Source organism: Helianthus annuus, chromosome 14 (assembly GCF_002127325.2).
Source record: "Helianthus annuus cultivar XRQ/B chromosome 14, HanXRQr2.0-SUNRISE, whole genome shotgun sequence".
In the NCBI taxonomy this organism is placed as follows: Eukaryota; Viridiplantae; Streptophyta; class Magnoliopsida; order Asterales; family Asteraceae; genus Helianthus; species Helianthus annuus.
Genome location: NC_035446.2, coordinates 124802872 through 124827127, shown reverse-complemented (window position 1 = coordinate 124827127; position 24256 = coordinate 124802872). Strand labels below are relative to the sequence as shown.

The 24256-nt window shown below is 34.0% G+C and overlaps 1 protein-coding gene across 2 annotated transcripts; it reads right to left on the bottom strand.

The window, feature by feature from the left end:
- Positions 1–527: 527 nt before the first annotated feature.
- On the bottom strand, positions 528–6894 carry LOC110909287 (protein DETOXIFICATION 27). 2 transcript variants are annotated; one of them, XM_035983234.1, is made up of 8 exons: positions 6550–6894; positions 5214–5755; positions 3790–3876; positions 3282–3338; positions 3026–3114; positions 2669–2787; positions 2362–2451; positions 528–819 (listed from the first exon to the last, which is right to left on the bottom strand). In XM_035983234.1, exons 1-8 carry the CDS (start codon positions 6838–6840, stop codon positions 772–774), a joined length of 1323 nt encoding a protein of 440 aa, XP_035839127.1. In that variant the 5' UTR covers positions 6841–6894; the 3' UTR covers positions 528–771. The 2 variants fall into 2 exon arrangements, with proteins under 2 accessions (XP_035839127.1, XP_022010011.1); XM_022154319.2 differs by having other exon boundaries at positions 2876–3114; positions 6550–6892.
- Positions 6895–24256: the final 17362 nt, after the last annotated feature.

Genomic DNA, 24256 nt, shown 5'->3' with positions numbered 1-24256 from the left:
TTGAGTTTGTAGCACAATACATATAGATATTCAAATTCATTTGTAAGTTTTTTTTGTTTGATTTATTTTTATTACTTTTAATTGTTTTAGTTATATTAAATATTTGATTAATTTTTATTACTTTTACTTGTTTTAGTTATATTAAAATGTTTATTTAAGTTATTTTTTGTTTAAGCATATTAAATTGTTTAATCGTTTGCTTATGTTATTTCTAATGATTTGTTATTGAGCTTAACATGTAATTACTTGAAAATTGAGGGGGCCTATTTTTTCCTATTTGCATAGCCCCCTTCCCCCCCCCCCCCCCCCCCCCCCCCGGGGCCATTGAGCTCTCGGGGACGGCCTTAAGTGGCCGGTCCATATGTCTATCTGGCATACCTTTATTTCTTAAAACATGTTAGAGTTGTTGTTTTCATGCTAATTTTGGTTCCAGTTTCGAACAGGTCCAAATGTTAAGGTTATATTTTTCTTGTTGCCTAGTATAATGTTTGATACTTGTTTGATTTTATCCTGTCTTGTGCAACATGTGGTGAAGTACTTTTGATCAATTTATGTGTTGCCTTACTTGGGCAAACCATACCTTTCTTGCAATGTCACTATCAAATCAGGTAGCACATGCAATGCGGCCAAAATTTAATGCTAAATTTTCAATCTTGCCACGGTTACATATGAATAACATACATAGAAATAATTAATAGATGCGATACAAGAACATGAAGCGATTGGCGCAAGATTTCAGTTTAATTAAAAGGATATAGTAATTTGTCATCTTCAATGCACAACTGCCCACTTCTTTACATGTTTACTTGCTTTCTGTGCCTGCAGATTTTAACAATCAAATTTTAATTTGAGTTAATTACACAAATGGGTGCTGTGGTTTATACCTAATTTCGCCGTTGGGTACTAATTTTATTTTTTAACAGGTTTAGGTTCTATGGTTTCAATTTTGTAACACATTTGGGTACTAACACCAAAATTAGTTAATTAATGACTAAAATACCCTTGCATTTTTTTAAGTTTATCAATGTAACACATTTGGGTACTAACACCTAATTTTATTTAAGTTTAAATCAATTTTACAAAATCTATTTATTTTTTTTATTTTCATCTTTTTATTATATATCTTAATTAACATAAACTCTATTTATTTTTTTTATTTTCATATTTTTATTAAATTTCTTATTTAACATAAAATCTACTTGTTACACCAGTATTTTTTTAAATAGATTTTTTAAATAAAATCTACTAGCTATATAGTTTTATGTAAATTAAATTTCTTACTAGTTTTAAATAATGTAAACCTTACTCGTTTTCAATTTTGGATATATATGATTGATAATAATAATAATAAATATCTAAAATACCTAGCTATATAGTTTTATCTAAAATACCTAGCTATATAGTTTTATGCAAATTAAATATCTTTCTAAAATAGTAAGATGTAAATGAAAAAAAAAACGAGTTAAAAAAGACTTAGATTTTTTACATGAAAGATATTTATTATTATCAATCATTTCAATCCAAAATTGAAAATGCGTAAGGTTTACATTATTTAAAACGAGTAAGAAATTTAATTTACATAAAACTATATAGCTAGTAGATTTTATTTAAAAAAATCTATTTAAAAAAAATACTGGTGTAACAAATAGATTTTATGTTAAATAAGAAATTTAATAAAAATATGAAAATAAAAAAATAAATAGAGTTTATGTTAATTAAGAGATATAATAAAAAGATGAAAATAAAAAAATTAAATAGATTTTGTAGAATTGATTTAAACTTAAATAAAATTAGGTGTTAGTACCCAAATGTGTTACATTGACAAACTTAAAAAAATGCAAGGGTATTTTAGTCATTAATTTACTAATTTTGGTGTTAGTACCCAAAGCTGTAACAAAATTGAAACCATAGAACCTAAACCTGTTAAAAAATAAAGTTAGTACCCAAAGGTGAAATTAAGTATAAACCACAGGACCCATTTATGTAATTAACTCTTTTAATTTGGTTATATGTGAAGGTATAATCCGTCGAAAATTCCCCAATGATAGTTTGGCGGTAAACTTGGCGTGGGTAATAGTTTTCCTGACCGGTTACAGACGGATTTTCATGGGATCTTCGACAACAATTTTTTTCGTTTTTTTTTCATTGGGTCTTGTGGGATGCTTCAGTAATTATGCGACGAAAGTTAAAAACCAGTTTTGCATTTCCGAAACTAAAATTATAAAAGTTATTTTTCTTTTTTGGATTCTGTGGAATCCGTCGGTGATTACCAAAGATTTTTCTGTCGATGGTACTCAGTTTTCCACTTGTAAAATACTTGGAATTGATTTAAAAGTATTAACTGAGTCTGAATGAACTAACCTCCAATTCCCAATTACAACGACTTGTGATGATAGCTAATACCAACGTTTGAAATGCAGTTCCTCCGAGAATCATCCCCGCCCAAATACCCTTGTGAATATGAACCATAAAATGTTATCGAAGAAGTATAACTCCAATCGACGTGCATACGCATCGTAAAATAATATCATATTTCAATAATAAAATATTTATAACTCCAATCGAGTACTACGATTTTATTATTTTGTGTTACCCAACCCGTCCATTTTACTACTAACCTAATTATTTAATATTAATAAAATTGGAAAAAGAAGTAAATAATGTATACCATGACTCCAAGTTGGAAAACCCATCCCATGACAAATCCCATTGGGAGTCCTATCAAATAGTAGCATCCTAAGTTGATGTATGCTACATATGATTGCCATCCGGACCCTACCGCAACACCTATTAGATTAAACCATTTACACATTATGGATCATCAAGATACACAAGAAATACATTTTAAACACTCACGACCAACCCGATGGCGTACCTGAAAGAACAGGTTGAATGCTATTCAGAAGAATGGTAAAGGCCAAGAGAAGTGAAAGTTGGCTCACGGCATCCAATACGGGTTCACTATTTGTGAATATTAATGCTAGCTCGTTGTGGAATAGCAAGATTAAGATCCAGAAGACAACACCTATTATCGTGGATGTTGTAACCGACACTATGGTAGCGAATCTAGCGCCTTTGCCATTGCCTGCTCCTAGCTCGTTTGCAACCCTAACTCTGAATCACATAATCACACAAGCTTTACATGTAAATGAAAAAGATGTTTAATATTTATAAAGGTAAGAATTTAAAAATTGTTTATATAAATTAAGAGAGAAATTTAAACACAAAATTTATTATTCATGAGAAGAAGAATATATTTGAAAGTATGTCGAAATATATACCCGGTTCCTGCAAAGAATCCAAGAGGGATCATGAGTTCAAAGCCATTGATGGACATGCTAAAAAGAAAAAAAAATGTATTCATAAGTATGCATCATAAATTTGTGTATGTACGCCTAAAAGGTAGTAACTTTTAACAGTTGTGAAATGAATAAATATAGTATCTTTAAGATTCAAGAAATAATAAATAAAATTTTATAAAACTTAAAAAGAATATGTACGGAATTTTATAACTTTTTGAAAGAATGAAACCAATCATTAAAAGAACATCGTAAAATATAGAATATTGAATTGGATAACCATTTTTTGGTCGAAATAAAACCAAAAAGACGATGTAACAACTAACAAGTAACCATGTCAGCTGGACAACATACAGAAAGACAATTTTATTTTCAAAGAAGAATAGATGATAAGTTGATAACTATGTTGTTGTGTTTATCTTTGAAAATTGATAAATATAAATTTACACGTAAGATAATATCCAGTTTTTAATAATGGAGGGTGGTTTACCATATAGACAAAGCATCAACCATGATTTTTGCATTCTCCAAGTTTCCTGTCATCACTATCAATATTCTGTAGTACCAGTTCTCCAAACTGCATTATTATAAAGGTAGATGGGATAATATAAACGTCGGCTTTTGAAATAAATGGTGAATATCCAATATGATGTTACCTTGTCACTCTTTTAAAAAAAAAATATATTAGGGTTACTGTATGGTTTTGACCATAGTTATCAAAAGGGCTCGCCTGAAGCGTCTAGGCGTAATTTTTAGGCGAGGTGTAACCATACTGCCTTGTGTCGTTAAAGGCGCGCTTCTGGTAGGTTCCCAGCCAAAAAAGACTTTCCGGTGACTTTTCCGGCCAGATTCATGCCAGTTTACAACGAACTTCTGCAAATCAATGCCAAATTCCGTATGTGGTACAGATTTGTGGTTGTGGTTGCATCACCGGAGAGTAGAAATATTAAAAGGAAGAGAAAGAAGATGAAAAATGAAAAATACGACTTTGACTTAAAAGCTTAAACTAGTTAAATGATTTTAATATCCAATTATATTAGTTCTATAACTATACTTGGAGAGTAATATTAATTTTATATACCTACAAAATATATTTATTATTATTTTCAATATATAATATATTTTATTTTTCATTTGAGTGCGCTATTTTTTTCTAGGGTCCTCACTTTTTTGCGCCTTGCGCCTACGCCCTAGGCGAGGTCAATGCGCCTAAAGCGCGCTTAGCGCCTTTGATAACTATGGTTTTCACTTAAGAGATTGAATCTTTAATTACGGTTTTGAGAAACGACAAGCCAAACTGATAGAGTTGGACGTGTCATGTGGACTAGTCAATTGTAATAGTTTGGCGATTTAAACCGATTTTTTTTACATACTCGTTATTTGTATTAAGATTTACTAAATAAAAAATATGGATCATGTTAAATGTAAATAAAAAAGTTGAAATGATTGGTTTGAAATTCCAAACAATTTATTTTGGGAAAAAGACCAAAATAATCTAGTCGACCAAAAAGTCTTTAAAATAGTCATTAAATTTCAGCACGTCGTGAGAGGGCGATCTAAGTTATAGTTGGCGTCCAAAAGCAGGGGCTAAGCCTTCAAAAACGCGGGCTTAGCCGGTACTTTACAAACCTAATTTAACGAAAGGTTATTTACTGGAATCATGAACACACATTTTCGTAAATCTGCAATTCAATGAAGATTTTGTTGATTTCTTGGTCAACATGACTCTATTGGTAATTTTCTCATTTATTTTCGTTTGCATGATTTAATCACGTTTTATTGTTTTCAAAAGTACCTAAACAAAATTCAAAGGTTTTTTCAGAAGAAAAAAAAAAAAAAAGAAATGCTTTGTGGTCATAATTTAGGAGTAGTTTTAAGCCTCAAACTTTTAAGTTTTAACGGCAATTAAGTTACCACAACATGACGCCGGAAGCTGCCGAGAGTTTGACAAACGACCACAATCCAGAAAAAGCTTCCATTGAAAACCCTCTCCAAGTTTCCGGGCAACCACCGAACACCACATAAGCAAACAACCCTATAACGATCAACCACCACGAAATATTCAATACAACAATCGTCCCAACAAGTTCCATCTGAAACTTGGTCACAACCAGCCAAGTCATCACCGAATGAGCCACCAACGCGGCCAGTGAAACCCATGCGATGACTGATGTTTTAAGTTGAGATTGAAGAAACCTTTGCAACGGCAACTGAAAGCATAGGCTGAAATGAACGGGTATCAGACTCATTGACACCACACCTGAGAGCTCGGCTATGTCTGCGGGTTGTCCGAGCAGTTTTAGCACTGGTGTGGTGAATATGTATAAGGGTAAAAGTATTATACAACATACGAAAAGCACGATCCATGAGCGTTGTAGATACACCCCCAACATTCGATAGTTTTTGGCCCCGTACGCTTGGCCACATAGTGTCTCCAAAGCACTTGCCATCCCCAACTAGATCGATCACACAATAAAGTTAAACAAAATGCGTGCATTAGAAGTGCATGATGCGCGTATGTGATGTGATTGATGCGCAGTTAACCAATACGTCAACAAATTAGATCAGCTATTGCAATAAGGCTAAACTTTAATAAACATATTTGACCATCTAGATGCAATTGTTTCGAGTATATGAACATATTAAATAATCGATTAAACAAATCTGACTAGAGATGATAAAAATAAATTATACTTTAGTGTTTAAAATTTACCAAGTTAAAATATTATCTACATCACATGATCAGTGGCGGATCCAAAAATTTTTTCCAAGGGTTTGGTAGATTCTTACTAATTCTCACTAATTTTTCCTTAATCATCCAAGGCTCCCACTACTTTTTTCCAAACCGAGGGGGCTCCTAGGAGAACCCAGGAACTCCTGGATCCGCCACTGCACATGATGCAGTACATGTGACCGCGGTTAGATACATGTTTTGGTTTGGTGTTGCACCGAACAAATTTGACCTTCTATTGTAATAGGTATGAGTTTTTCAATTCTGATTGAACAAATCTGCCTATCAATTGAGCTTTGGGTTTGTGTATTTGGACAAGTTAAACCTACAATTGAACAAGTATTACTAGAGAAGAAAGGAATATCTTTATATCTAAAAACCTAAGTTCAAATGTTATACGTAGATAATTTTTTTGGTATTTTATTGTCTCTATATATTGTGCATGGGCTTTTGGAATCAAAACGCATCATAGCGTTTATTGAAACCAAAATCTGAACAAATCAGGGAAAGGTTATGTACCAAGAGGCCAAAGTCGAAGCCAACGATGACATTTGTGGCGATGGAGACGGCAGCAAGTTCAAGATCGCCTAGATGTCCAGCGAAGGCTTGTGTGATGACGAACATGCAATAGGTAGCTACACGGCTGAAGATCGAGGGCCCAACAATGTGCCATAGCTTCTTGGACTCGATCAAGAATTGTTGGTGAAACGGAAGTTCGAGTTCTTGGTTTGTGGTTTTTGAAGATGAATGATCCAACAAGGATACAAGTGATGATTCATCCACTCGAACACCACTGCCATTATTGGCCATTTTTCTTGGTTATCTTGCCTTTTGTTCTATTTTATTCTTTTAATTCTCTTTCACTTCTGTAGTAGATATATATACACGTGTGTGAAAGAGAGAGAGAATAATATCCCGTATGTAGGAACAAAGATATAGTCCAAAGCAAACATATAGTTCATAAATAATAAATTTTCATATGTTTTTCTTTTTAATTCTCCAAATAAGGACTGAATGGAGACAGTTAACTTATTCTACAAATGCTTCTAATTGTAAAAAGAATTTATAGAGTGACAAGTGTCCAATAACTTAAAACCTAAACCTACTACACCACCACCCAAAACCTAAACACCCACCCTCACCCCACCAGCACCCAAAAACCTAACCCCCCCCCCCCAAAAAAAAAAAAAAAACCTAAACACCCCCCCCCCAAAAAAAAAAAAAAAAAAAAAACTAATTCCCCCTCCTCCCAAAACCTAAAGAAATACCTACCCCCCCCCCCCCAACCCCTCAAAAACCTAAAAAATACCAAAAAAAATCCTAAACACCCACCACCACCCAAAAACCTAATCCGAGGTAGATCATGGTGATAATGGTCCAATTAGGAGCCTTTGTACCCTTCTTACAATTAGGAGTCTTTGTATTTGAACGTAATCCGAATGTAGATAATGGTCCAAAATCGAAATGCAGCTTGTTTGTAATGAAGTTATGAGCAACGGAGGAGATCACTTTACAGGACGTCCAAGAGAATCCTCGAAAATCTGGGGGCCGGGACGAGTAGAATAAATGTGCCCCTAATATATATATATATATAGGGAGAAGATCATGCGAGAACCACCTCTTATTGTGAGAACCGCGAGAACCAATGTGAACACACCAAAAATGCCTAAAAATAGGTAAAAATCACACAAAAATATTTTTTTTGAATTTTTTAATATTTTTTATAAAAAAATCGCTACTTTTCGAAGCCCAAAAATTTTTTTTTTTAAAAAAAATTATTTTTGGCTTCTAGGAGTAGCGATTTTAACATGAAAAATATTAAAAAATTCAAAAAAAAATTTTTATATTTTTTTTTTGATTTTTTTTAGATTTTTTTAGGTTTTTTAGGGTTTAGTTTTTAGCATTTTAGCTTGGGGGGGGGGGTTTAGGTTTTTTTTTTGGGGGGGGGGTGTGGTTAGGTTTTTTTAGGTTTTTTTTAGCATTTAGCTTGGGGGGGGGGTTTAGGTTTTTTCGGGGGTGGGGGTTAGGTTTTTTTAGGTTTTTTAGCTATTTTAGGTTGTGTTCACATTGGTTCTCAAGGTTCTCACAATAAGGGTGGTTCTCGCATGAGCCCCTATATATATATATATATATATATATATATATATATATATATATATATATATAGGTGAAGTATAGGGAGAATACTCATTTGAGTTGGAAAAACTAAAGAAAATCATATGTAACATTTTTATATTTTTCTAAAAAACAGGGAATGTAAAATACATATATTTGAACAGTTTATAAAAAAATGTAAGAAACGCCGACTAGTTTTTTTTTTTAAATATTCTAAATCTGTATGTTACATTTTTTGGACATATATATTATGTAACATGGAACTATTAACATTTAAAAAAACTACTTGACACTTTTTTTGTTTTTTTTACAAAAATGTTCAAATATATGTATGTTACATTCCTATTTGTTTAAAACAAAAATAAAACATTATATAGGGTTTTTACAAGGGTTTCTTGAGTTTTTTCAACTCAAATAGGTTTTTATTTTATCATTCCCCTATATATATAATATTAAAATCCCCTCCCCCCAAGGGGAGTATGGGTCTTGACGGACTCCCACCCTGCCACCTCCTCCCAGCCGGTGCTATGTCTTGACCAAATAAACTGAAGCTTTCGATATAAACAATTGATTTCCATATGGTAACCAAACAAGACAATGAAATGGTAATAATTCATTTCTTTTTTTCCTCGTGGTTGCGATGGCGGTTGCCTATGGGGAAGAATTTGGTGGCTTTAAAGGGAAATGAAAGAACTTGAGACTTGGCTCCAATGATTCTTGGAAGTGGATAGAGAGTTTTTACCTGAAATGGTGAAAAGGGAAATAAAATGTCCTGACGGACTCCCACCCTGCCACCTCCTCCCATTCGGTGCTATGTCTTGACCAAATAAACTGAAGCTTTCAATATAAACAATTGATTTTCATATGGTAACTAAACAAGACAATGAAATGGTAATAATTCATTCCTTTTTTTCCTTGTGGTTGCAATGGCGGTTGCCTGTGGGTAAGAATTTGGTGGCTTTAAAGGGAAATGAAAGAACTTTAGACTTGGCTCCGATGATCTTGGAAGAGGGTAGAGAGTTTTTACCTAAAATGGTGAAAAAGGAAATTAAATGTCCCTCGCATGGGGGCTCGTGATCGATAAAAACATGTAAAATTTGATGACGTTAGAAGAAAATGATCAACCCACCAGGAAAAAAAAACAATTTACTCTTTTTTAATCATATTTGGTCCACTATTTATTTATTCTGGACCCATAAGATTTTGTTTTATTAGCCCGTTTTAATTATTTTTTGGCCCACAACAATTAGTTATATATATATATATATATATATATATATATATATATATATATATATATATATATATATATATATATATATATATATATATATATAGGATTAGGTTCAAACGTGAACAAAATCCCAAGAGTGAACTGCGTGAACTGATCTGGGCCCTTGATTTGAGATTAAAGTGAGTGGCATGATGGTAATTATTTGGTTAATTTTTTCATTTAATTAAATACAAAAAGGGTATATATGTAATTTCAATCTTAATTGATTGCATAAATCTCTCACAAATCAAGTAATCAATTATCCTCTTAAATTGATTGCATAAATCTCTCACAAATCAAATCAAGGATCAGGAAAGATGTAACTTAATTCAATTATTAAAATAATTATTTGTTTAAATGCGATGTACACATGTGTATTCTGATTTTGCCCTCTTTTTAATGCGATGTACACATGTGTATATCGTCTGTTTTTGTGATATCTCAGAATTTTGTTTTGTATTGAATGTTGATGTACACCTGTGAATTACTGTACACATATGTACGATGCTGAGTACACATGTGTACTGTTCTATTTATATCCAAGTACACATGTGTATACCGTTGAAATATGAAGGTTACGTGAATCTTAAAAATCAAAATTTGAATTCTGGTGATGAAATCGGAAATAAAAATTAAAATTGAAATCTGGTGATTTGTTGTTTGTTTTGATAATTATCTTATTAAGAAATAAACATAATGTAGATAATGAATTTAAATTAGGAAAGATGTAACTTAATTCAATTATTAAAATAATGATTTAAATTTAATTTTTTATATAATTACAATCCTACTCTTAACAACTAAAAAGGAAATCAAGGGTCCATATATGTTCACGCAGTTCACTCTTGGGAGGTTGTTCACGCTGGAACCCTACCCTATATATATATATATATATATATATATATATAGGAAGGTTCAAATGAAAACCACTAGTTATTGTGAAAACTCGAAAACTAATTAAAAAAGCCAAAAAAACATACAAAAATTTTTTTTATTATTTTTTTTTTGCAAACCAAATTTCGCAGGTTTTTTTATATAAAAAAAAATTTTCAAAAAAAAAATAATAAATTGTGTAGTGCACATGTGTAATACTACACATGTGTATTATTACACATGTGTACTACAATTTTTTTTTAAAAAAGTTTTTTTATATATAAAACCAGCGATTTTTATAAAAAAATTGAAAAAAAAAAATTTTGTCTGTTTTTTAGGCTTTTTTTAGTTAGTTTTCGAGTTTTCACAATAAAAATGGTTTTCATTTGAACCATCTCCTATATATATATATATATATATATATATATATATATATATAGGATAGGAGTTGGCCAGAAAGTCCAAATTTCCTAAAAAGTGTAAAAAGTCATAAAACACCATAATGTCAACCATAAAACACACAAAAAACCCACAAATAATATGATGAAGATTACTAAAACATCAGGTATGTGGGTTTTGTGTTGTGTTTTAGATGTTAAGGCTCTGATTGTGGAATGACAAATATTATTGTGTTTTATGTTGTTTAGCATTGTGTGTTTTATATTCATAGTTCTACGATGGTGTGTTTGAAGTTTTTATGGACTATTAGAGTTTGAATATGGTGTTTTAGTAATATTTATTCTATTATTTGTGAGTTTTAGGTGTGTTTTATGCCTGAAATTATTGTGTTTTATGACTTTTTACACTTTTTAGGAAAAACACACTTTCCGTAGGATCCCCACTCTATATATATATATATATATATATATATATATATATATATATATATATATATATATATATATATATATATATATATATATATATATATATATATATATATATATATATAGGATAAGGATCATGTGAGAAGTAGTAGGCTATTTGAGAAACTAGAGAAGCATTCCGGACCACACATTTTCCTTAAGCAAAAAAATGTAAAAAATAATGCAATTTTTTTTTGTTTTTTTTTGAAAAATCGCAGGTTTTTCTTTAAGAATTTAATTTTTTATTATTATTTTTTTTTATTTTTTTTTGGGATTTATACACATGTGTATATTGTTAATCTTTTTAACTATACATATATGTATATTGTCAATTATACATATATGTATATACATGTTTAAAATTGAAAAATAAGTGTTATTTAGGGTTTAGCATTAGTATTTAGGGTTTAGCATTAGGGTTTAGGGTTTAGCTTTGTGGTTTAGGGTTTAGCTTTAGGGTTTAGCATTAGGGTTTAGCATTAGGGTTTAATAATAGTATTTAGGGTTTAGCATTAGGGTTTAGCTTTTGGGTTTAGCATTAGGGTTTAGCTTTAACTTTTGGGTTTAGCTTTATCTTTAGGGCTTGCATCAGGGTTTAGCATTAAGGGTTTAGCTTTAGGGTTTAGTTTTAGCTTTAGAGTTTAGCATTAGGGTTTAGCTTTAGGGTTTTGAATTAGGGTTTAGCTTTAGGGTTTAGCATTAGGGTTTAGAATTAGGGTTTAGCTTTAGGGTTTAGCTTTAGGGTTTAGCTTTAGGGTTTAGGGTTTAGCATTAAGGTTTATCTTTAGTGTTTATGGTATAAGGTTTAGGATTTATAACACATATTTTACAATTTTAAACATGTATATACATATATGTAGAATTGCCAATATATATATATGTATAGTTAAAAGATTAACAATATACACATGTGTATAAATCCTAAATTTTTTTTTTAAAAAATAAATAAAAAATTTAATACTTAAAGAAAAAGCAGCGATTTTTCCAAAAAAAAAAAAAAGATTGCATTTTTTCACCTTTTTTTTTCATTTTTTGCTTAGGGAAAATGTGTGGTCCAGATTGCTTCTCAAGTTTCTCAAATAGGGTGGACTTCTCTTAGGATCCCTACCCTATATATATATATATATATATATATATATATATATATATATATATATATATATATATATATAGGGATAAGATCAAATAAAAAGTTTATTTTGCCTAAGTAGTATGAGAAGGAATCTTAACCATTTATTTTTCAAATCAATGGTTAAGATGGAAGTGTAGGAGAAAGGAAGAGTGCAAGGGTATCTTAGGAAAATCCTATTTATGAACTTTTTCTCTCCACATGCAAGGCACATGCATATTTCACCCCCATGTTTTAAACGTTCATAACTTTTTTATACGGCATAATTTTTCATAAAAATTTCACCGTAAAATCGAGCGTATTTTTATCTTTAATTTGAGTACCATATTGCTATATAAAACATGAAGAATAAAAAACCCACTAAAATGTGTTGTATTTCTATGTTGTATAACATTTTTTGTGCTGGATTTTTGTACTAATTTTTTTGTGCTGAAGTTTTTTAACTTAAATTTTTTTTTCTCAATTTTTTGTGCTAGATTTTTTTGTACTACATTTTTTTGCTAAATTTTTTCGTGCTATATTTTTTGTACTAGATTTTTTGTGCTATATTTTTTATGTACTACATTTTTTGTGTTATATCTTTTTGTACTAGATTTTTGTGCTATATTTTTTTTTGTACTAGATTTTTTGTGCTAGATTTTTTTGTACTATATTTTTTTGTTGTATTTTTAAAAAACAAAAGGGGTGTCACATGTCATTTTCACTCCTATTTATAAGGACTAAAATGCCCTTTATTCCTACTTATTAGAGTGCCACATGTCATTATCACAATCTTTTTAGGCTACTTAGGCAAAATCCACTTTTTAGTGGATCATTCCCTTATATATATATATATATATATATATATATATATATATATATATATATATATATATATATATATATATATATATATATATATATATATATATATATATATATATATATAAACGGGATCAGATGAAAACGGTTGGAAGTGTGAAAACGGTGAGAACAGATCCTGGTTGAACACGTGACAGGGGGCACTAAATGATATGCAGGGGTATGATTGTCATTGTCCATGTTCCCCACCATAAATCACGTTATAATTCTGTTTCAAATAAAACTCCAAAAATTTCATATTAGTAGTTACCTCCTTTCCAAGGTTTCAAGATCTCTGGTGTCTAACGTGGATTCCGTTCTACAAAGTAATATTTGATGACGTTTTTATATGTGTTCCAGCGAATCATGCAATACATATACAACAAATATGACGTTTTGTTCTTTATGCTAGTTTCAATGTCGTTTTCTTTTCAAAGCAATATTTGACAATGCGTTTATGTTTCAACAGCGTTCTTCATATATCCAATATTTTACGTTTTCATTATTTGTTAACAAATAGTAAGAACTGATATTTGATGTTTTCATTATTAATGTTAATTGACGTTTGGGATCTAATATATGCTTATTGTTTACAATCAATGGTGTGTATATTTAATTAGTTGTGAATATTGGCGTTAATTTGTAAAAATCAGTTCTTACTATTTGTTAATTATTCAACTAATGGTGTTTTCATTAACATGTTTTACACCTGATTAGTTTTGAATGTTTTGGAGTAATATTTGTAAACATCAGTTCTTACTATTTGTTAATCTATAATCAGTTTTGTTAATTATGGCGTTTTCATTATCACGTTATATTTGTTAATTATTGTTAATTATTCAACTTATGGCGTTTTCATTAACACGTTTTATTTAATATTTATTAATTCATCATATGTTAATTAATCAACTAATGGTTTTTTCATTATGGCATTTTCAATTATATGTTTATTAGGTCTTGTTTATTATTCAATTTATGGCGTTTTCAGCGATAATGTTATAAGGAGACAATTTCTATTTTAGTGGCTTGTTCTCACTGTGTTTTCTCAGACGAGGGAATTCGAATGAAAGGTTTTGCCCCAAATCTGGTTTACCATTTATCATTCCTGACGTTAGTGAAGAGATAAAGCCTAAAATGGACATGATATTCCCAAGCCTCGGTGGTTGTTATTCAATGTATGTTAGGTATGCTACGGCTTGTGGTTTTTCTGTCAGGAAAGGGACTGAAAAGATAAACGCCAAAGGAGAAAAACATATTAAGTATTACATGTGTACGAGATGTGGGGTATATAAGGACAAGAAGGTTGATACGTTGGACCAGAATCAAAAGAAACGGATTGTGCGATCTAACTTTTCAAAGAGGACTGGTTGTGGAGCACATTTATGTGTAATATTTGAGGCTGTATCATGGAAGGTCTATAAGTTTGTTGAGGAGCACAACCATGATTTTATTGAACAACCTGATAAGCATTTTCTTCCATCTAAACGACACCTCACTCAGCTCTAGAGGCATGTTATACATAGCATGTCTAAGTTGAATTTGGGACCGGTTAAGGCGTTTAATGTTATGAAGACTTATTTTGGTGGTTTTGAAGACGTGGGTGCAAGTAATTTATTTTAAGAACTACAAGAGGCAAATTAACTTGTTTATAGGGGAATACAACGCTGAGATGGTTGTGAGACATTTGGATGAAAAAAAAAAACAGTCCCATCCTAATTTCTCGTACGATTACTTCACAGATGAAGAGAATCGTTTGAAGGGACTTTTTTGGTGTGGTGATCAATGCAAACGTAATTACCACGTGTTTGGTGATGTGATTTCGTTTGACGCCACGTATCGTTCCAACAAGTAATATTTATAATTCTATTTTTTCTGTTTTTTGGCATTTTCACTGTTTACATGCATTGGCGTTTTGTTCTCGTTTCATTTTTTCAATGGCGTTTTCATATGCAGATACTCTATGGTGTTTGTACCGTTCACTGGTATAGACAATCACCACTGCAATGTTACATTTGGTGCTGCATTATTGGCGTCAGAAACTGTTGATACGTATATATGGTTGTTGAGAGTTTTTCTAAAAGCTGTTGGTTCTCAACCAAAAGTTGTTGTCACTGACCAAGATCCCGTAATGATGAAGGTTATTTCTGTTATATTTTTTGAAACGAGGCATTGGTTATGCATGTGGCACGTAATTCATAAACTTTCTCTAAAGGTTGATTTTCTTATTTTTATGTTTAGCGTTTTAAGATATATGGCGTTTTAAGATATAAAGCGTTTTCTCATTCATTACTGTTTTTCATGTTAGTTTGTTGTTTCTAGTGTATATATTTGCATGGCATTTTCGTGTTATATATAGGTTGGTGTTAGGCTATGCAATTCCACCAATTTCAAAGAACGTATTTGTGGTGTTGTGTGGACAGATATTCTTACACCCGAAGAGTTTGAATCAGGATGGTAAGAGGTTATTGGAGAGTTCAATTTAGATGATAATGACTGGCTTTCTGATATTTTCGTACTTAGAGAATCTTGGATCCCTGCATACTATAGAATGGAGGAACTGTCGGGCCTTATGCGTACGACATCGAGGTCGGAGAGTGAGAACCATTTTTCTGGTCAAGTGTGCAATTCAAACTCCACTATTGTTGAGTTCATGAATCATTACGAAACTGCAATAGAAGTACAGCGTCACACACACCAGAAAAATAATCATGAATCTCGATACAAACGCCCCCAGTTGAAAAATAATTATAAAGTGTTGGAGGGCCAAGTTGCTGACATATACACAACAAATATTTTTTGTGACATTCAAACTGAGTTAATCGGAATTGGGGATATCTTAAATCAGCGTTATGAAGATCAGCCCGATAGGTTTGTTAAGTTCTACATAAATGATTTCCAGCAGCCTTGTACATCCTTATTCGAGGTGAACAATGACATTTTTTGGGCATTTTTATTTTGGTGTTTTCTGAATATGGTGTTTATTATATTTAAAACATTTATTTATTTTTTATCTTTTTTTGCATGGAGTTTTTGTGTTTGTTGTTTGATGGTGTTTTATACAAACATTGTCTGAATGGGTTTTATACATGCATTGTTTTTGGCGTTTATCAGGTAATGTACCATAAGTCTGATTGCACCAGCACTTGCTCATGCAGGCGTTTTGAGCAGTTTGGTTTGCTATGTAGACATATATTTTATGTTTTGAGAAGTTTGGATATTAGGAAATATCCAAAACAGTACATTTTGAATAGATGGCGTAAAGAGGCTTCGCGAAATTGCTCGTCCGATTACTCAATGAGTCGTGAATTTATGACCGAGCTTCATCCCGATGTGCAAAGTATGAGGCGTGAAATTATTTTTGCAATGGAGTATACTTTGAACCATTTATCTAGTAATAAGGAGGAGCTATCCTTATACAAGGATCATGTTCAACTTATATGAAGAAGTGTTGGGATTGAACCCTACAAAGGAACAGTTGATTAAAGCCAAAACCGGATCAGAGCAGTGGATCCAGAATAAGCAGATGTTTGTATTCATTCTTTCCCCTTGGAAGTGGCCCTAACAACTGATGTCCTCCATCCAATGATCCTCTACAACAGCTGTTGCCTTCAACAACTACTAAAGACTGTTTAAAGACTTTTGAAGGTAAACACTGATGCTCAATCTACTGTCTTGGTTCAAGCACTGCTGAAGAAACAAAGTACTGCTGGAGTCACAACAGTGGAAGGAGAAGCAGTAGTTAGTTTATTTCTTTGTAATGTATTGTAATCAATAGTTAGGAAACAGTGCTTGTAATAGATCAGTGGTTGTAGGTTGTTAGGAGGTTAGATGTCACTTTCATGGTGACGTCAGCCAAGATGCTTCAGTGGTTTGCTCGTGCCTATAAATAGAGCAGTACCATGTACTGTTCTATTAGCTCTTTCATCACTTGTCTTCCTGTACGAACAAACACTGTGAGCTCAGGCTGAGGGGGAGTTTGTAATACATGCATACATTGTAATTGAAGCTTGAAATACATTCAATCATTCGGTTCTATGTTAAACATGTGTGTTGAAAGCATTTCTCCCATTTGATTGTGTGTGAAAGTTTGTTTCCATTTACATTCCGCTGCAATTGTTCTTGTTCATCTGATTAATTATCAAACAAAAACACAATCATAAGAAACTCAGATCCTAACAATTGGTATCAGAGCTAGGACAGTCAAATTTGATCTAACAATCATTTTGACGTAAAAGTTCAGCTCACAATCGTTGATACTTATAATTGTTCGTTTCGTTGAAAAACAGAGTAAGGTTTAATCACGAACAAAGTTGATTAATCAGTACCTGTAAAACAACCAGGATGACGTCACAATCACAAGATGTTAACAATAGCATCGGTTCACTCTTCAAACCACCCATGTTGAAGCGAAATGAGTACAACATCTGGCAGAGAAGGATGGGTCACATCCTTGCTCAACCGAATACCGGATGTTGGAAGTCGGTTATCTTTGGACCACATGTTCCAATAGTGCCGAGTGCTGAGGATCCAAAGAAGTTCGAACCTAAGAAAGTTGAGAACTACACTGATCTGGATTTTCAGAAATTTGAACTGGATGCCAAGGCATTTAGCATCGTTGCATCTGCTTTGCCCAATGAAATTTTTGTTGGACTGTTACACTGTAACAGTGCCAAGGAATTATGGGATGCACTTAAGGAACAATTTGGGGGGACTAAAGAAGTGATTGAAAATAATTGGGAAATTCTGAATCAACAGTATGAAACATTTTGTCATGTTAAGGGTGAAACATTAACTCAACAGTTTGAGCGATTCAGTTATCTCATTAATGAGCTAAAACTTGTTAATGTTGAATTTGCTAAGTCAACACAAAATAGCAGGTTTCTTAGATCACTACCTGAAAAATGGGATACAATTGCCTTTGTGGCCAGAAATTCTGTTGAGTTCAAAGATCTGACCCTGACCCAACTTCATGGTAGACTTGTTTTGGTCAAAAATTACCTAAGCAATTTAGTGATCAAATTCGTTAAGTGAGGTAGTGTGCTAAGAAAGTGTATCGGAAATATGTTTGTTAACTTGTTTGTAAAAACAGTTTCAGGATATAGCTCAGGATATCGAGCTATATCTATGATCAAACAATGAGCAGAAAGTAAAAGGGTGACACGAGATATACGAGGAAAGCCCTTGATCAATCTAGATCGCCGGCACAAAACCTCGGGAGCTGACAATCGCAACTGCCTTGTTCTTCTTATTACTTCAAACGTCAGAATACAGTGCAAGATATTGATCATATCGCTAAGTGTTACAATGATTGTTGTGAAAGAGAAAGTTGCGAGAGAGGTAAAGTGTTAGAGAGCAGTGAGTGTTGTTATGTCCTATTCGATCTGATTTATCCACCTATTTATAGCTAGTAAACGAAAACAAAATCTCCTATAAGTATGGGATGCCTTCGAATATTCCTTAGTAGCCGTTGGAGACCAGGTAAAGCGGGTTCAACGTCCTTCTTTGAACAACTTAGAGCGAGTCTTCCGGAGAAAAGGTCCTCATGAACGTTGCAAGCTTGGACTCATATTCCTGCACATAATCCGTTAGTGATCCTCAGGATATCATCCAGGATGTTACCAATATCCTGAATGAGTATCCCCGGCATGAACATATATCATAAAACTAAGATATAGCTAAAGATATTACCCAGGATATGGGCTCAGAATTTCACCCATAACAATTGTCCCCAAAAAATGTTACCGTTTAGTATCCTGGTACTAACGGTTATATTTTTTTACGAATAACAAGGCAATTAAGAGATTAGATCTTGATGTGACCGCTTGTAACCACTTGGTCTATAATTACTCATTACCTCCCTATAACTTCTCATCATCATCCTCTTTTAACCTTTACCGAAGAGAAGAAAGGTAAACATTTTTCTCTCAATCCCATCTTCCTCCTTTATTCTGTTCAATATTCCGGCACCATGAGACAAACGAGATCGAGCTCCGGCGACTCCGCTCCCACATTCATTCATCAGAATCTTCTTCAAGATCCGGAGAAGGAAATATGGACCTTCGATAGTGCCCATTTGTCGGCTCTCAAATCCTCTGGCATCTTCCCGAAAGGGACGGTGTTCCGGCCGTTCGACCGGGAAATCCGGTCGGACATGGTTTCCGACGAGTGGTTATGTTTCAATGCCTTACCCTTTACCTTAGGATTGCAGTTCCCTTTCCCGGACTTCATCACAGAGTTTTTTAACCTTACCAAAATTTCTTTTAGTCAAACCATACTGATGCTTTGGCGAGTCTTGTCCGTTCTTGACCAGATCAAGAGGAATCACATTCCTGACCTTTCTGTTCATGACCTTCCCTTAGCATATCGGCTTAGATGCCATGGCTCCTGTAGATTCTTGTTCTATTCTACCTCCGGCAATCCACTGATACTTCGTGCCACCAGGAATGAGGAGAAATGGAAATCCAAATTCTTCTTTGTAAAAAGAGATTCAATCCCTGGTGGAACGGAATATCCGGTGAAGTGGTTGAAAAAGGGTAGGATTTAGGGTTTAAGGATGATCCTGCCTTATTGTTTTGGTCAAAAATCAAGCTAAGACAATGTAACCAAACTTTCTGTTGTGAGGTATGATGCTTGAATTGATGAACAACAATAAGGATCACTCAGAAATGAAATGGACAATTGATACAAAGATTTATACGAGGAAAAAGCCCTTGATCAATGAATGAACTCCGGCATAAAAAACCTCGGGTGATGGAAACTACCGATCACCAACTCAAATTAAACAATGAATGTATTACAACTTTGGATGATAGCGAGCTAAGTACAAGGATCACTATAGTGTATTGTGTAAAAATGTGTGTAATCGCCAAGTGAATTGCAGAGAGCTGGTGAGAGCAGTTGTACGAGTGTGTGCGTAGCCAAAAATAGCCCAGTGTTTTCTAATTAGCTCGCTACCCCTTTAAAAATGGAAAATATCTACACTAACTAACATAAGGCAAGTGGTGCAAGTCCCCCACGACTCCATAACGTCCACTTTTAGCTAAGCACGTGCGGAATAAACATGGAAGATGCTCCAGGAATGTCGCCAAGACCAGGTCCAAGCTGGTACTCCTGCAAAACAATACCATATTCAAAGTAGACAATCGTTAGTATAAGGATCCTTAAGATGATCCATGATCCTGATCCTGAAGCACTTCTGAGGATCACTAACTCAAACAGAAGTGAGGATCACCAAACCCAACAGTAATTAAGGATCAAAGGTCATTGAGAAATCCTCCCCTAACAATTACCCCCAAAATATAAGGAGTAATTATGTAAATAAACGAGTTGTATTTTGTTCTTATCCGCAACAAGCTAACGGATAACTAGCCGTTGAAGACAGACTAGCCCTTACAAACCTGACGTCACTGAAGTGACTATCCTGCAAAATCATCATTATAAATAGGAGTTAGAGATAGGGATCAATCCGCATTTAAATTCAAGAGAAACTCCCTTTAAATTCATATCCGAAGATCAATCAGGTACTTTTCTTCCTCTTCTTCCTTTACGTTTTCTTTCTCTGCTCCTTCTTTCTTCACCCTTCTCGTAATCAAGATGATGTTAAGATCCTCTCCTGCTAAGGATCATAAGAAGGACAATCCGCTTAAGAGCCAGGGGATCATCAAAGATTTGGTGAATGAAAGATGCTGCTTCACTGATCCACAAATAGATAGAATCCGGCATTGCTTTCCGGCGAACACCTATTTCAAACCGTTTGACCCCACCGTCCTGAGTGATTACATTTCTGAAACTTGGGTAGCTTTCCCGGTCACTCCTTTCTCAATAGGATACTTGTATCCTTTCCCTGAATTCACCCAGTCTTTCTTCTCCCTCACCGGCATTTCCTATATTCAAGTTATGCCAATGATCTGGAGGGTCTTATATACCCTTGAGAGGATCATTGAGCAAGAAGGAATCGATCTAGGAATGTCGGAATTGGCAGAGATGTATGACCTCACAACATTTGGATCCCACCGCTATCTATTCAAGCGTAAACCCGGTGAGAACATCCCATCTTCAAAGCCACTAAGAATGATACAAACTGGAAACGGCGATTCTTCTTTGTCATAAGGGATTCTATCCCAGATGGAAAGGATCTGCCAAGGAAGTGGACCACCCATGGTAGGATAGAGGATCCTGAGAAGGATCACCAGATAACCTTGTTGTTGTATAAGGATCACTAACACCCTTTTGTTTCTGTTGTACAACTGTCTCTGTTTCGCACCTTATACCATCACCTTTCACCGAGGAAAGGCTTGCTGCTTTCAGAAGACTTGATCCTGCAACAAGGTCATTCAAAACAAACACCCAGGACTCACAAGAAGTATCCTCAGGTTCTGTCACTATGTCAAGTAAGTATCCTGTTTTTTGTATAGTTAAAGATTTAAGTAAATAGTTAAATAGAAATATGATAAGGATACTTATCTGTTTTGAATGTGCAGGTGCTGGTAAATCCTCAAAGTCTGCCTCCAAGTTCAGTGTCACTGATCTTGACAACGTCAGATCCTCAAAGAAGAAGTCTGCTGCTAGCCCTTCCTGTAACATTTGTGCTTGTAATCATCATGAACAGTTCAATTATCAATAAAATAATGTTATTTGATCCCAATGTTTGTTTCATTGTGTTTTACATTTTTCGTGTTTTGACTTTTGTTCAATTTCAAACTCTACATCGCTTTCTGGAGAGTTATACGTTAACTAGTGCGTAAACATACTCAGTTTAATGCGACAAATACTCCGGAACATCAACATATACTCAACATACCTTAAATAACCTTTACATAACTTAGAAATAAGTTTTAAAGGCTTTGGTATGGCAAAAACAAGTTAATTCGCTTATAGGGACTAAACTTGACAAACTGTAAAAGTATGCCAATTTGAACTGTAACGAACATTCCGGAACATGTCCATAAGTTAAACATACCATAAATATCCTTTACATAGCTTAGAAATAGGCTTTGAGAGGTTTGGTATGCTAAAACAAACTTTTGGATCATTCAGGGACTAAAAGTGTCAAAAAGTGCCTAAGTTTGCACTTTCGCGCATAACTTACGTTCTGAATACATCCGGACATCCAAAAATTTATGTAAGCATCCTTGTATTATGCCTTAGTGTTTGGCATAAGAAAAATCCATTCGTCGCGTCATTTGGATCGTCTTTCACGCTTATGCGCATTCCGTCGTAATTAAGCGAACATCGCGATCGTACGGCCAAACGAACCGACATCCGGAATATATTTTGAGCATATTTCAAGTCCCCTACACTTTAACTTCATCTTAGAGCCTTGAAATGAGGTTAACGGGGCTTAAACGTGCCAAAAATGGGCCAAAATACGTGTTTCTGAAGTGCAGGGACCAAAATTGAAAATTCTGGTCTGGGAACCTTAGGCGGGGCGCGTAAAGATTTGCCAAATCTTTAGGCGGGCCGCGTGAACATGTCTGACAGAAAGATTTTGCATTTAATGCAGAATCTGGCCTTTCGTTCGATCAAAGGGCGATGCCTTTTCACCCAATGAAGAGCCAAGGGTCAAGTTCACTGAACTTATCCACTTGGACACATGTACGCACGAGATCAAGGCACGATATTCGATAAAACGATCCTAACGGTTCCAGTTTTCCTATAAATACCCCCCCCCCTTTAGTGTAAAAATCACAAAATCAGATCTTGAAGCTCTAAGTTGAAACCATTGTTTCATACCTGAGCTATTTGGTCTTGATTTGCACTCGGGGACCCTCCGTAAGTCTTCTTTCGCTCTTTTATTCGTTTTTCGAGTCCGAAAGTCAACGTTTTGTTGACTTTCTGCATTGACCAGCTTATGGTCGATGCGAAGTTCATGGAACTTCATAACGTGAGCGTGATCACGATGGTTATGGTCCATAGTGACCATACCTACTGATCACCACGTTATCTAGGCTCAGTGACGAGTCGTAGTTTCGGCCAAAATATGCATTCTTGCATATTTTGTAACCAAACTACTCGTGGGTATCAAAGCCGTCTGTTTTGATGTCAAACCCGTCTCTAAACTTAGTTAAGCATGTTCTAACATGCTTAGCTCGTCACTTTTAGTTTAGTGCTTATATAGGGTCGTAAGGTAAGCGATCTAAACCATCGCTTATACTTTCGAACCCGACCCATTTGGTCGGTCATTAGGACCTGACCAAACACATTAGGTGACCATAGCTATAACCTTCCGAGGTTATACCTTGTGGTCACGATGTTAGGCGTTCCAGACGCGTTCTACGCGAACGACGCGTAAGGTGGCATAAGCTACCTAAACGGGTCGTGATGGACCGTAAGCACCTAGGTTAAGTTTCATTTTAGTATGTAGGCTTTGTTAAACCATATTACACGAGTCTCCATACTCGTTTGGTTTTCGAACCCGCGTACTGTCCGATCCTTCCGACTTGGTCCGGTATATTAACATAAGCTACCTATTAGGTGCCGTTGATATCCCGTGATCTTTAGCATTATCTGGTTATTCTACAAGAACTCAAAGCAATCTCAGGTGAGTACATAGAACCCCTCTTTTACTGTTTTCCAACTGTTTTGGGGTGAAACACATGTGCCTACCTGTTACATTCATGCTTTCCATGTTTTCACATCATATGCCTGCTATGTTGTTAGTACATTATAGTACACGATTTCATTACATTTTATGCTATGTATGCCCATTGTGTGCGTACTTAGTACATTGATTTACATAAACATTTCTGTTGCATATGTTTACTCAGCATATGGACACATTGATTTACATGAACATTTCTGTTGCATATGTTTACTCAGCATATGGACACATTGATTTACATAAACATTTCTGTTGCATATGTTTACTCAGCATATGGACACATTGATTTACATAAACATTTCTGTTGCATATGTTTACTCAGCATATGGACACATTGATTTACATAAACATTTCTGTTGCATATGTTTACTCAGCATATGGACACATTGATTTACATGAACATTTCTGCTGCATATGTTTACTCAGCATATGGGCACATGCCTTCATTTTGTTATGACATTTGGTTTGTTTAACATGGGACAATACATTCATTAACATTAGCTACACCGTTCGTTAGTAGGTAGTGGTAC

Bases quoted from the DNA above. Each gene is read 5' to 3' on its own strand.
- LOC110909287 (XM_022154319.2), bottom strand. From the start codon at position 6,840: ATGGCCAATAATGGCAGTGGTGTTCGAGTGGATGAATCATCACTTGTA. The intron at 3,339-3,789 runs GTAAACCACCCT...TTTTCTTTTTAG, and splicing joins GTTGATGCTTTGTCTATATG to CATGTCCATCAATGGCTTTG. The intron at 2,452-2,668 runs GTATACATTATT...CATATTCACAAG, and splicing joins TTTTCCAACTTGGAGTCATG to GGTATTTGGGCGGGGATGAT.